Source organism: Camelina sativa, chromosome 20 (genome assembly GCF_030686135.1).
Source record: "Camelina sativa cultivar CO46 ecotype springtype chromosome 20, ASM3068613v1".
NCBI classification, from domain to species: Eukaryota; Viridiplantae; Streptophyta; class Magnoliopsida; order Brassicales; family Brassicaceae; genus Camelina; species Camelina sativa.
Genome location: NC_141899.1, coordinates 13,955,758 through 13,969,773, shown reverse-complemented (window position 1 = coordinate 13,969,773; position 14,016 = coordinate 13,955,758). Strand labels below are relative to the sequence as shown.

General features: G+C 34.9%; 3 protein-coding genes and 1 long non-coding RNA gene across 5 annotated transcripts; 1 reads left to right on the top strand and 3 right to left on the bottom strand.

Annotated features, from left to right (window-relative positions):
- Positions 1-958: 958 nt before the first annotated feature.
- On the bottom strand, positions 959-2,919 carry LOC104770807 (GDSL esterase/lipase At4g10955). The gene is made up of 3 exons (XM_010495261.3): positions 2,497-2,919; positions 1,663-2,320; positions 959-1,527 (listed from the first exon to the last, which is right to left on the bottom strand). Exons 1-3 carry the CDS (start codon positions 2,571-2,573, stop codon positions 1,021-1,023), a joined length of 1,242 nt encoding a protein of 413 aa, XP_010493563.1. The 5' UTR covers positions 2,574-2,919; the 3' UTR covers positions 959-1,020.
- Positions 2,920-6,859: 3,940 nt separating this feature from the next.
- On the bottom strand, positions 6,860-9,403 carry LOC147918846 (GDSL esterase/lipase At4g10955-like). Its single transcript, XM_087504940.1, has 4 exons — positions 8,666-9,403; positions 8,364-8,516; positions 7,490-8,108; positions 6,860-7,296 (listed from the first exon to the last, which is right to left on the bottom strand). The coding sequence occupies exons 2-4, from the start codon at positions 8,438-8,440 to the stop codon at positions 6,964-6,966; spliced, it is 1,029 nt and encodes a 342-aa protein (XP_087361066.1). The 5' UTR covers positions 8,441-8,516; positions 8,666-9,403; the 3' UTR covers positions 6,860-6,963.
- Positions 9,397-13,574, top strand: LOC147918845 (uncharacterized). Of its 2 annotated transcripts, none has more exons than XR_015592860.1 (5): positions 9,397-9,907; positions 10,009-10,182; positions 12,876-12,982; positions 13,107-13,147; positions 13,321-13,574. It is a non-coding gene; the product is annotated as an uncharacterized LOC147918845 (long non-coding RNA). The 2 variants fall into 2 exon arrangements; XR_015592859.1 differs by having other exon boundaries at positions 13,107-13,230.
- LOC109131103 (uncharacterized) lies at positions 10,237-12,661 on the bottom strand. The gene has a single exon (XM_019241605.2). The coding sequence runs from the start codon at positions 12,395-12,397 to the stop codon at positions 10,550-10,552; it is 1,848 nt and encodes a 615-aa protein (XP_019097150.2). The 5' UTR covers positions 12,398-12,661; the 3' UTR covers positions 10,237-10,549.
- Positions 13,575-14,016: the final 442 nt, after the last annotated feature.

The window sequence follows — 14,016 nt, the reverse complement described above, 5'->3', positions numbered from 1 at the left end:
AGATTATCAAAGGGCCCTAGGTGTAAAGAGTCTAGAGTATTCAAGCGTCCCTTGTTTATGTCTAGTCGTCTTTACATGTTGTGTGTTGTCTAAGAGATTGGTGGATTTCAAGTATCCTTGTATTTGTTTAGACGTCTTAGCAAGTCGTGAAGGAGGTAAGAGTCTAAGGTGTTCAAGTAGTTCCTTGTTCCCTTAGGCCGTCTTTCTCATGGAGTAGCAGGTGTAGATCGTTCGAGCTAAGTCGAAGTGATCTAACCTCTTGTGCGTGTGTGTTGTTTGATTGCTTCCGCTAAGCTTTTGTTGCGTTGCTTTGATGTTATTGCTAGCTTTGTGGCTTGCTAGCTTTCTTTGTTTGCCGGGGTAGTCGGCTTGGGGGGGGGGGAAATAGTATCCTGTTTAGGATAGAGGGGTACCCAGATTCACTGAGTAATCTTAGATTACTCACGACTCTGTTTTTGGTCTTGTAGGGAAGCTTAAGTGAGTCTAGAGCCGGAGCAAACGTTAGGGTACCGGATAGGGTTTTCTTGTATTTCTTGTAAAACCCTATATTTTCTTAAACAAATAAGTGTAAAGTTTTCCGACTATCTTTATATATTGCTTTAATAATTTATTTTTGATGAATTATTTTATTAAAGTAATATATATTCGGTTTTCAGGAAAGCATGGCAAGTTGCAAATGATACTCGGCCTAGTCCGGGCTAACACAACGCACCAGGCCGCGAGGGTTGCAAAGCCTAAGTAACCTCGGTTGCGGGTGGAATTGTGCTAGGGAGGACCGGTCGGGAAGTCTGCAGCTTCCGTCCCTCGGCCGGATTACCTCGGCGCAATTCTACAAGTGGCGTCCCGTGGCTATCCGACGACCTTCGTGGTCATAGGACGGTTCGGGGGCGTTACAGTCGTTCCTAAGAAATATTCCACTTTCATTATCAGAAAAAAAAAAAAAAGATCCACTCTCGAATTGGGTGTAAACTGTAAAGTTTTCTCAAATTGGTATGAAAATCGAATTTAAACATAACATATCTAGTAAAATTTTAATAAAAAATTTAGAACAAGGTTTACAAATAGTTTGAGACGGTGGTGAAACTCAACATTTCCATCTGCTGCCACTTGTATGATCAGTAAAACTAATACCGAGTAAAATTCTAGGGTCAACTGTCCATCATGGTAAGGCCTAATGCAGCAGCTTTCCCAGTTTTCCCTCATGGCCGTGTCTTTCTCCCACCACTGGTGAAGCGCATGAGCTGTGGTAGACTTAGTTGGTTTGTTCTTGTTCACAGTCATATCTGCTGATAGAAGAAGGTGAAGAGGTTCTTTTGACAAATCCGAGGGTGATCTTCTTATTATTCCGACCAATAGACTTCTAACTGAGTTTCTAGCACCAAATCTCTCTATTTGGCCTGCACCAATCTCAGACATGAAGTCTCTGCGTCTGAAATAATCAATATATCCTGCACAGATTGGATCTTTTGGGTTCACATATAAATTAGGTATCCACGATGCTGTTTTTGTATTGTACTCTTCTTGACCCTGTAATAATTTAAGACATACGGTTTCTTGTAAGAAAATCAACTCTAAAATGAATGAAACTGTGACTAATAATGAATGAACTGCCATAGTTAATTGAACCATTTATCTTGACTCTTACAGATGATTTCAATTTACCTGCAGTAGATGGGTTAAGGTCATGGCTATGGTGCCTTTGACGACACTCTTGGCGGTTTGAAACACATCTTTAAGATATTTTCCTCCAGGTATCTGCTCTAGAGGAATAGACGAGATGGGTGGGTTGAATATGTAACTTTCGAGGAAGAATCCAGCACTAGTCATGGTCTTTCCAGCCAGCAACACTAGTGCAGCTCCCAAAGAGTGTCCAGCGAGCCATATATCTTTTTGGCTATGTTTGTCCACCATACTACGAACTGCTTGAACCGCGTGCCTAGACCTGCCACCTTGATGAAGGGTGTTAAAGATACATTGGAGGTCAAGTTTCAAATCAAACTCCCAAGTCCGTTTTTTTAGAACCGTGCCGCGGAAGGCCATAACGTAATGTGGAACTTTCACATGTGGGCTATTTTGGTTAACGATGTAGCTCTTGTATTCGAATATGGCACCGTAAATGGAGCCGTCATCGTCGGTCAAGGTTTTCATCAATTCGAAATTGAAAAACTCCCACCAAGGCTCTGCTAGTGGTTTCAGAACATGGCGCAAGCCAAGCTTGTACCTGAACCTTTTTTTTCTGCTGAGAAGCCTGTCCCTTTCTAATGTGTACACTCCATTTACCAAACTTGATACCACTGAGGTTCGGTGGTGGGAATTGCTCCTATTTACAATGAAATAAGAAACAATCAGTTATACTAGAATCTGCATAGATACTGACATTAAAAAATAAGCAAGTATCATCGATATTGATTATAGAAACTGTTCTATGATTTGTTTTCTACATCAATTTATTTTAAAAGGAATACTAAATAAATAAATAAAAAATAAAAATGTTACCAATCAATAGCTGTAAGATGGCATGGGCCAGAAGTGTAGAAATCATCTGTATCTGAAGCCATCGGTCCTCGCCCCATTTTTTTCTTTATCGTAAAGGCTCGTACAGGTCAATCAGAATCGAATGGTACTACAAGTAAGAAGACATTTATATTTATAACTCTTATATTGGTACAAACTGAAGAGTTCTTCTTCTTTTATATATATTGGTACTACAAGTATATTGCTACTAATGAGGAGTTTATATTGGTACTACAAGTAAGGAACTAATGAGGAGTTTATATTGGTACTACAAGTAAGGAACTAATGAGGAGTTTATATTGATACTACAAGTAAGAAGACATTTTGGGTCCGGAGACTTTGAGACTGTAGAGACGTACCAGTCTGATCAAATGGGATCCACTTTTCAATTGGGTGAATGGTGATAACGTTATAAGGAAATATTTCAATTTTTATAGAACATCTTTATTGCACTTGTTTTAGTAGTTTTAAAAGTCGTCGTTGGTGGATTATATGTTATACTTTACTTGTCTTACTAGTTCGAGGAACTGTCGAGGAAATTAAAAGGATAGTTTTTGGAATTTTCTTTTGTTCATATCATTTGCTCAAATCAACTTCGTTAAAGAAAAGAAAAAGAAAGTTTTTTAGTTAATTATTCTTTAACATCAGAAAACATAGTACTGATAATATATTTTACCTTTTTAGCTATTCTGAAAAAAAAAACCTTCAAGTAGCCATTTTTTATAACTTTATCTTCCATTTTTTAAAAATACATGTCATTTTTGTGAAGTCAAATTTCTCGTTCTTGAAATTTTCATAAGTTGCTTTTGTAAACTTATTTCCTCCTGATTAGACTTAATGTGTGGTTCACAAAAATAAATTCATATCGACTGTCGAGGAAATTAAAAGTTGCTTTTGTAATTTTCATAAGTTGCTTTTGTAAATTTATTTCCTCCTGATTAGACTGTCGAGGAAATTAAAAGGATAGTTTTTGGAATTTTCTTTTGTTCATATCATTTACTCAAATCAACTTCGTTAAAGAAAAGAAGAAGATTTTTTTTTAGTTAATTATTCTTTAACATCAGAAAACATAGTACTGATAATATATTTTACCTTTTTAGCTATTCTGAAAAAAAAAACTCCAAGTAGCCATTTTTTATAACTTTATCTTCCATTTTTTAAAAATATATGTCAATTTCGTGAAGTCAAATTTTTCGTTTTTGTAATTTTCATAAGTTGCTTTTGTAAACTTATTTCTCCTGATTAGACTTAATGTATGGTTCACAAAAAAAAAAATTCATCTTTATCACCATCAAGTTTGTAAAATTTTTTTAAATAAAATATCAAATCGAAGCCGTTGAAGAGTTCAAATCCAATTTTTAAATTTTAGAAGTATAATGTAAGTGATATTAAAAAATTTAGAAAATATGTATAAGGGTTAAGTTTCGTATTATTTTTTATTTCATAAAATAATCTGCATTGCCGACAAAAAAAAAATGCATTTTTTGGGGATAAAGGATAAAGTTACGAAAAAGCGAATTGGAGATATTTTGCAAAAACCATAATTTAATATTACACTATCAAGTGTTTGACATGAGTTCAAGGTTTGTAAGATGATTTTCAAATATTTATGGCGTCAAACAGTCATTACAAATTTTTTTGGTAAAAATATATCAATGACCACGTTTCAAAACAGTTATGAAACATTCAAAGTTTGATGATTTTAAAATTGTTGGAAAGCTAGAGCAGTCACTTTTCACCTCCAAGTGAAATCAAACTAAATAATCAACCTGATTGGAAGGTAGCGTCGATACACTAAAGACATGTTTCGTAGGTTCGAGGAGAAGCACCATAAAAGTGAAAAAGACTACCAAGTACCAAGCAATGAATACCTTCGGTCGTAGAGCCTGTGACCGAGATGAACAACACCAAGAACCCTGGTCAAATGACATGTGATGATGTTAGTGTGGAAACCAAGCTTTCTCTTTTCTTTACCCAGATTGATATATCCCAACTGCTGAAATTACTGACGTTAATACCAAATTAAATTTCAAATTTATTAGCTGATAAAAATAATATATAGAATTTTGTATTTTTTTTTATGGGATCACATGGGTTGGTTTGCATTATTTATATTTTTGGTTACATAATATGGTTGTTTGTAGAAGGATATATATTATCATTAGCAAGTTGCAGCACTACAAGGACCATATTCTTTTTCACTTCACCATCTTGTATTATCTGTATTATTGTACTACGAGGGTCCGCATGTCGAATAGAGACAGAATTTTGGGATGTGAGATCCAGAAGTGAAGATTGAACTTTCTTCATTTTATTAAGGTCTGATCTTTTTATTTTTTTTTGCGATGACTTTTCTCTAGTCAAGTCATGTGTAACAGTTTAATTATCAATACAAACCAGTTGACCAAAAAAAATAGAACCGTCAGTATGGTTGTCTGAACTTCTATACTATGAGACTGTTTTCATTCAATATAAATATTGATTTTTTTTATATTGTCTTTTTTTAAGTTAACCGTTTTTATTCATTTCATATAAAGTGTTCATTAACATGAATTAAAGTAACTGTGGTAAATCTTCTTTTTATCATATGTCGTTTGATTAATTATTACGTCGAAAAGAATATTTGATTATTTTAAAAGGTGGATATGTAACATCTTAAAAAGGCAGATGGCTCGGAGGGTCTCTTTAATTACACGGGCATGTGCTTCTTCCTTGACTTCTCATGCTTACTGGTTCCCGTAATTACACGGTCATGCATGCGTGCTTTACTCCTTGATATTGTTTACGTGAAAGTTCCATCCAGAGGTTTTTATCTGAAAGATGATGATCATCATCATCATTGGTATAAATTTGTCAAAATTTTCCATTCCGTCTAGAACCGAAGTGTTTCATAGCATTTCTTCATGATTACTGCAGCTGAAACTGCGTTATATTACTTTCTTTTGACATATACGACTTTCTTTTGGCAAGAACCTAATGATATTGTCTTACATCTAACAAAATATTTTGCCATTTCTGCTTCCACATTAATTGTTGTTCTTTAAAAACTACAAGAAGAGACGACCAATGTTTCGTTGGCAGCACAATATTCCTCATGATACCTGAACAACAACAGATGAATACATATGATGTTGGACCCTGTTCTTGTTTACGTTAACTATTAATATCGGATGTGTCGTTGTTACACTCATTTTGGCTCTCTTGGTATGTTATTGCTCCTTCATTCAACAACCAATGACTGTTTTTTAGTTCCAAATCAAATTAGACAACTTCAAGATTCAATATGAGTAATGTCCAAAATCTGCAATTTGTCTGAAAGGACATACATTTTCACTCTCTAGAATGGCTCTTTTTGTCACCCGAAGTAGTTCAAGTAGATCTCTCCTTTTTAAAGTTTCAATTTAAAAATTTTCGGTTTTTAGTTCTATATATAAGTTAACACACATGCGTTACACTTTCATATGATATATTATATATTTAGATGCACCCTATTATTTTCTCCATAAAAACGATTTTTATTTTGAAACATTGTTGTTTTACAAATACCCATTTCCAGTATAACATATTATTTAGTTCTAGAATTTGGTTATTTAGCTAACTAATAGATTACTTATAACTTAACCAGACGACTCTGAGAAACTAACATAAATAATATTAGAAATTTAATTTGATTGGCATATACATTTGACAAACTAAATCGCAGGAAACCACAAATAAAAGAAATTTAATGTATTGTTTAGGTACTTAATTCAAATAAATGTTTATTTATTTATGTTCTAAAAGAAATAAATTGGTGCTATTTTATTGATATTATTTATTTATTATCAATTTGGTTTATTCACCAAATTCTTAAAAACAAGAAAAAAAAAATGAAACACTTCTATCAAAAGTGAACGTTTATTAAAAACATATTTTAGGTTTCAATTGATATTTTTATTTTAAAAGATGTGAACCTTAATTTATATTAACTTATTTCTTCCTTCTGTCAGAAATTTTATAAATAAATTTAGAAAATATCATATGGACAATTATAACATCTAATTCACAAACCTAAAAAAATAACACTATTTGATATAATTATAAAATTTTAGTTATTTTCTAGATCTTTTAAAAATTTAGATTGACTATAATGTTATTTATGAGAATTGTTTATTTTATAGTTAGGGTAAAATTTTTAGAGGATAAGATTTAGTGTTTAGAGTTTAAAATAACATAATGCTATTTTTAGAACTTTAGAGATAGTGTGCTAAATTTGGAAACAAATTTTTTTTTGTTATACTTGTAATTTTTCACGTGTGTACATAAAATAACTTTATTTTGTAAGTACAAACAGTACCTGACCATATTTTTATCAAAGAAAAAGAAACATTTTAAAATATACAATTTAACAAATTATTCAGTTTACAAGAAATAGAAAAGACTGAAGCGTTGAAAGCCATGAATGAATTATCAGTATGAATAACTCACTTTAAACTGTTGATGATTCCACCATTGCTGAATCCCATGAGTATTATAAATGTTCGACAATTTAGTCTTGTTTACAATCATAATGTACGATGGAAGAAAATGAAGATGATCTGGTGAAGTTTCTTCTCCTCCGAAACACTTACGCCTAACTGAGTATCCAGCAGCCAACCTCGCGATCTTTCCGAGTCCCGCCTCAGTCATATTGACTATGTGATCGAAATTACCAATATATTCCGAGCATATTGGATCTGATTCGTTCACAAACAAATGAGGTCTCCACGAAGCTAAATTCGTAGATTGTTGACCTTCTTGATCCTGTAACAATTGGCGGTAAGAATTGAGAATAACATTTTAAATATCGTTAAAGGATTATTTATATAAAGCTTTTCATGTTATGGGAAAGATTATATGTGAAGTACCACAAGTATAATGATAAGTTTGTTATGGACTATAAATACCATTGGGAAATTTCTGGAATTTCCAAAAAAGAAAACTTTATAGATCATACCTCATCAAAGGATAGGACTTTCGCAATGCCAGCTTTGAAGATATCCCTGGTGAGTCGGTACGCAGAATTAAGTGTGTCATTGTAACCGAACTGTTTTAGAGGAATCAAGGAGATAGGTGGGTTGAAGATGTAAGCATCAACGGGGAGTCTAGACATGGCCATGGTCTTTCCCGCGAGTAGTGCCAGGCCAGCTCCTAGAGAGTGTCCGGTGATCCAAACAGTTGTGTTTCCGTGTTTGGACACGAAAGAGCGGATTTCTCCAATGACATGCTTAGTCTTCTCCCCGTCATAAAGGGTCTCGAATGGTAAATTGACGATATAGTTCAAATCGTTTAAAGTAGATATACTTATGACAGTTCCGCGTAACGCAACCACGTAACGCGGAGGTACTATCGAGTTGGGGGTAATCTCATAATTGATCACGTTTTGGAAGACAGCACCGTATATGGAGCCGTCAACTGCGTCCCTAAATTCTTTGATTAAAGTGAAGTTGAAACTCTCCCACCAAGGTGTGGCTAATGACTCGGAACCACTCCGGTTGTTTTGCCTGTCTCGTTCCATTGCGTAAACTCCTTGCACCAAACTCGACACCAATGAGGTTCGGTGGTACAAACAGTCCCTATTAGAAACAGAACCAATTCAGACCATAGAAACGATCCGAGTAAATGTCGTCCCTAGGAAATGACAGGTATCGAAAACATCGGGGATTGAGGTAAAGATTTTTTGTTTGATCAATGACGTAAACTATTTTTTTCTTTCCAAAAACAATACGTATTAGAGTTTCATTTTTTATTTACATTGGTTATAATTAATAATATTTCATAATCATAGTACTAATTTTGAAGGGGAATGTATTAGATGAAACGAAATTTACCACTCAAAAGATGGAATTTGAGGGGGACCATCACGGCTTAAATCGTCACTGCGCGATGAGCCAAAGAAGATTCCCATCAGCTTGGATCCACACTTTCGTCGTCTTCAAATTCTTCTTATCACTTATATGTAAGAATTGTAATCCCCCCGCGTACTGCATACGAGAAAAATAGGATGTAACTAACAGATATATATATATATATATATTAATATTACCTAAAGCATATTTACAAATAATTTTTAAGTGTAGAGTAGAATTGGTGAAATTTATAACTGAATTGAATCTAATGAAAGCATAGGTACCTTTTTGATTTGGTTTGGATTCTGGAAAGTCGAATTTAATCGAATTTAACCGGATATGATGAAGTACACTAAAAATACATTTCTATATATCAAACAAGAAATAGAGAGTTTATGTTCATTTGTGCGAAACAAACCTAGGTATATATAGAGGAATAGCAAATAGGTAACGCGGCGTAGGCATAAAAGTGATGTCATAAATCTATAGTACTAGTTTGACTGTTTTAGGAGTGGTCGAGGAAGTTTAATTTGTGGACTTTTCTTTGCTCACACATTTATCGAGTCAACAGTTCTTAGAAAACAAAAGACATAATATTGCTGAAATTGGTTTGGTTAGTAATTTTTTTTAATGAATTTTGTTTTATACAAAATAGGATTATAAAATCTTATTAAATCTTACAAAAACCTTATAAGATGATGTTCTAGGACTACATGCCACACACAATTGACTAATTCACATAATCAATCAAGACATGCAATTTCAAACATTTACTGCATAAAGCCTAGTGACACTACAAGAAATATGAGTATTGATAGCAGAAAACATAGCGCAGTTTTCGTAAATGCTATAATAAATAAAGTTCTAGAAACAAGACAATATGATAACATTTTTAAAACGCTAAGAATAAAATTATATAAGCGAAAATCTAAAATCACTTTTTTCCCCTAATTTCACTTAGAAACTCAAAAGTCAGAAAGCTAATTTAACTTTTCGAACCCAAAAACAACAAAGTAGCGCTTAAGTCATTTTATCACAAATAAAGAATGAAAAAATATCTAGCCTCCCCTCTATTTTGACCTAGGTTTTCTTCGACATCCTTCCATAGTTCCTTTTAGGTCTTAGTACTTCCGTTTCTTGGTTTGAAGGTGTAACTTATCTTCATCCCTTCGCTGGTGATGGGCCAAGCGTCGTCATCTACGGCGAATCGAACGGACGAGAGATTGATTTTGAGGTTATGGTCTCTGGTGATGATTGCTGGAGGAGAATCAATGGTTTTGGGAACTTTTGTTGCGATTAGAGATCGGGATTTCACTGGAGATCTGCCGGATGAGTGTTTAGGTCTATGTGTTTCAGTTTGTCGGAGCTTTGTGGTTGTCGCGAAATCACAGATCTGGGAATGGAAGAGTTTTCTTGGAAGTCCAAGGGGTCTTCTCTCATGGCGGCTTCATTCTCTTCCACTGCTCCCACAACATCCGCCCTTAGATTCAGAGCGAGTTACTCCAAGTTTCTCCTCTATCTCCTAGGTAAACAGCATCTTATGCCTTGGATTTCGTTTCTTCACTGTCCTTTCTCATCTATTTGGCTCGTAATCGCTGTTCGTTAATGTTCTTTGTAACCTTGTTAGATTCGTGTGTGAGGATAATCGCTTCAGCTAGATCTCCCTCTGCACGCTTAATTGTGTTTTAATTACAATCCCTGTAATGTATGTATGTTCTTGTTTGGGAATTCTAGATTGGTGATAAGATCTGCAACTATTGAAGAAATAGAAGCGGAGAAGTCTGCAACGGAGAATGATGTTGTATGTATTTTCACATTCTTTTGGTTATTCTTTAGTTAGTATGATAAAGAAAACTTCACAATCAACAATTTGTAACCGTAACCATCAAATCAATGTTCATGAAACACATAATTGATCAAACGCTAGCTCTCAAGATGAGAGAAACCTAGCAAACTAACATAACTATTTTTAGAGTTTTACAAGTTTTTCAAGTTTCACATTTTTGCATAATGAAGATGATGATGAATAGTTCCCTCTTAAAGCCTGCTTGCTCTGATCACTTCGCTCCACGTATTTTTTCTCACTTCCACCAACCACTAAACTCCACGTGTCACCCTTTCTTCCACATGAGCCATTCATCTCATTTCCTGTATCAAATCTCCCCCTTTCAAGAAACCTTGACCTCAAGGTTTGTAGAGAAGAAACTAACTAAGTTGCAAGGAAATCGCCATTGTTGACTCCATTTGTGCTTTATTTTGAAGCTCTCATCATTAAGTAGGAACTGTTTTATTAGCGGTGTGTCTCTAGCTTGACTGTGAGCAGTAGGACCCTGCACTCTATCTAAGAGAACCACCATACCAAAAGAATTCAGAAACAGTCCCTTCTTGAGTGATGTTTTGTACTTGATCGATGGCAAGAGTTTAAATCGCCATTTGTGTTTGATTTGGAACCTCTCAACATTAGGAGCCACTTTTCCCACAATCTTCTGTACAGCCCAGGTTGCTGCATAATGTGTGAAACATCTTGTCTGTAATCCAAGAGAAAGACCATGATTCCTCTTTCGTCTAGCTAAAACATGTTCTACACAATCAAAACTCAAGTGTAAATGTCTCCTCAAGATAAAACAGATGACAACAGACACTTCTTGAGTCCAATCCTCTGCACAATCTCCCCATTCCAGCTGTTGGATCAATACCTTATCACGGAATGAACGTTCATTTCCATTCAACAGCAATAATACACTCATCACAATGAACATCTCATCTTGGTTGTCCATATCCTTCTCTGTTGGTAAACTGGGTTTCTGCAAATTCCTGTTCAAGAATTTGAACTTCCAGAACTTGAATCTGATAAGTGCCCAAATTGGAAGTGGTTCATGATACACAAGATCATCTTCCTTGAAACAATCCCTAAGGAGCATGGACCAGGTCTTATGTCTCCTCCGTTGTAGCACATTTTCTCCCATGAGTTCTTGAATGATCAAACCCGTTTGCATCAGCTGCTCCATCACCAGTATTATCCAATCATACACAGATTGTTTTCCATGACCTGCACCACTCTTCTTTTTTCTGAATTTGAACATCCAAGATTTAACCCGTCTTGTTGTCTTCTTTGTTCCCATTTTTTCCTTATGTCGAAACGTCTTGACGATCAATGATGCTTCAGGAACTGCTCCAACAACAAAGAAGCTCACAAGTTTTCTGTTACGCTTCTCATCAGTCTCTCTTTCTCCAATCCTCTGCACAGCCCAGGTTATCTTGAAAGGTTCCACGATCGCAAAAGGCTGCATAAACTGTGCTCTGTTTAGTGGTGCTTTATGAGCTTCTCCAATAACAATTGTTCCAAATATTCTGTCATCAAGTCCACCAAACAACTTTCTCCTCCTTGTTGTTCCAAGCCTATCAATCATATTGTCACACAAACTTAAGAAGGAGAACACCCTATTGTGTAACCTCCACAGTCTCTCACTCCCTTGTTTATATTTAAACCTCCAAGACTTCAAGCCTTTTCTCTTTTTCTTCACTTTCAGTCTTTCTTTAGCCTGAGACCTTTTACCAAACAGTTGGTGTGTAACCTGATTGTCTGTGATACTTGTTGATTTCTGAATTAACATATCCCTTGTTTTGGCATATGAAGCTTTTAGTATCGTTTCTTGATGATTAAACAAACCAGCACAGCCAAAAACAGATTGGGAATCCTCACAAACAACCGTTGATGCATTTAATTGAAGGCTAGGTTCCAATGTAGAAATTGATACCTGAGATGGTGGAATTAGTTCTTCCTCCGAGATCGCTACTGGAGACATGTGCTCAGTCGATTTTGTCTCCGGCTCAGTATCAATATCCACAATCGAAACTGTGTCTTGAACCAACTCTTGTTGTGGAGTCACTTGAACCTCTGGAAACTGTGAAGCAATTACAGAATCTGAGAACGATTCTTTCTCAACATCAACCTCAATGTTCACCAATTCTTCACTATCCCCTTCGCCGATGTGTAATCGAAGCATTTTGAGCATCGCAACACCAATGACTTTTCACGATCCATAGCTTCATTCACCTTCGTCTCAGCTCGCGTTTCCTCCATATATTCCGAGGATGACACAGCTCTGATACCTTTGATAAAGAAAACTTCACAATCAACAATTTGTAACCGTAACCATCAAATCAATGTTCATGAAACACAGAATTGATCAAACGCTAGCTCTCAAGATGAGAGAAACCTAGCAAACTAACATAACTATTTTTAGAGTTTTACAAGTTTTTCAAGTTTCACATTTTTGCATAATGAAGATGATGATGAATAGTTCCCTCTTAAAGCCTGCTTGCTCTGATCACTTTGCTCCACGTATTTTTTCTCACTTCCACCAACCACTAAACTCCACGTGTCACCCTTTCTTCCACATGAGCCATTCATCTCATTTCCTGTATCATAGTAGTGGAGCCGAGGAATCTCTTTGGATATGATTCTGGTTTTTGCTTTTTGGTGTAATCCAGAAATCAAAGATGGAGAAGACCATTGATACGCTTCTTACCAGTTTCAATTCCATAAGAACAGGGAGATCCAATGCAGCAATGCTAGACAATATTTAGCTATAAAGAAGGTTATGGATCCTTTTTACAGCCAAATTTTAGTTCCATATATATAACGTAACTTGATGTTTTGTCTTATCTCATGTATGTCTGCATGAATTGTCTTAAAATCTTATCTTTTGGTTGGTGTTGCAGAGATTATTTCGGTGATGACAAATGATGGACGCAACATTGTGGTATGTTATTTTCTCTTAAAGGTTTTGACCATGCTACAAATATAATCCTTAATAAATCTCATGAATGTGTGTTTTCCACAAAGGTTAGCTTCTGATTTCTGTTTCTAGTTACTAAAAAGGATCATCCACAAAGGTTAGTTTCATCATTTTCTTTTTCTCTTTATGTCTGTTAGGAGTGAGCTAAATTTGGACCTGAAGAACATGAAGCATGAGCAAGCTAAGTTTTGGAAACATCATCTTCGCTTCCTTGAGGAGTTATTGAAGGTATAGAAGAGCCTCTAGGTTTATGTTTTTGTTGATTGTGGCACTTGTAATGTTAGATTAAGACTTGGTTTGAGACTTGTAAATGTATGTAGTGTATTGTTGTTGAAATGTTTAAGATGATATGTATTGTATATTGGGGCTGTTATAAAGTTTTTCTTATATATTGATTTTTTTGCAAAAGTTGTATATATATATATATATATATATATATATATAATTTATAAATCATAGATGTTGAGCATAATCAAGCTGCTTGAAAAATATATTATAGCAATAATATATAGCTACAGTTGATAAAACTATAATACAAATATTTCGCTACTATTAGTTATATTATGGCAAATAAAAAACGTTACTAATAATCTTAATCTAGCGATAAAATAACGCTATTATAAAGAGACAATTAATAGCATAGAGAAAAAACGCTATTGTATGTGTCCCCTCTAAGATGGCACCAGCAAAGACAGCGTTTACGAAATCGCTATCAAAACGATATTATAGCGTTTTTCGTGTGCTAATAATACGCATATTTCTTGTAGTGTGAACCTAAACTTAAAACCGTAAGGACTCTGATACCAAACTGAAACGATCTGACCCATTTTTTT

Bases quoted from the DNA above. Each gene is read 5' to 3' on its own strand.
- LOC104770807 (XM_010495261.3), bottom strand. From the start codon at position 2,573: ATGGGGCGAGGACCGATGGCTTCAGATACAGATGATTTCTACACTTCT. The intron at 2,321-2,496 runs GTAACATTTTTA...CATTGTAAATAG, and splicing joins CATCTTACAGCTATTGATTG to GAGCAATTCCCACCACCGAA. The intron at 1,528-1,662 runs GTAAATTGAAAT...AAATTATTACAG, and splicing joins CCTTAACCCATCTACTGCAG to GGTCAAGAAGAGTACAATAC.
- LOC109131103 (XM_019241605.2), bottom strand. From the start codon at position 12,397: ATGCTCAAAATGCTTCGATTACACATCGGCGAAGGGGATAGTGAAGAA.
- LOC147918846 (XM_087504940.1), bottom strand. From the start codon at position 8,440: ATGGGAATCTTCTTTGGCTCATCGCGCAGTGACGATTTAAGCCGTGAT. The intron at 8,109-8,363 runs GTAAATTTCGTT...TGTTTCTAATAG, and splicing joins CAAATTCCATCTTTTGAGTG to GGACTGTTTGTACCACCGAA. The intron at 7,297-7,489 runs GTATGATCTATA...CAATTGTTACAG, and splicing joins AAGTCCTATCCTTTGATGAG to GATCAAGAAGGTCAACAATC.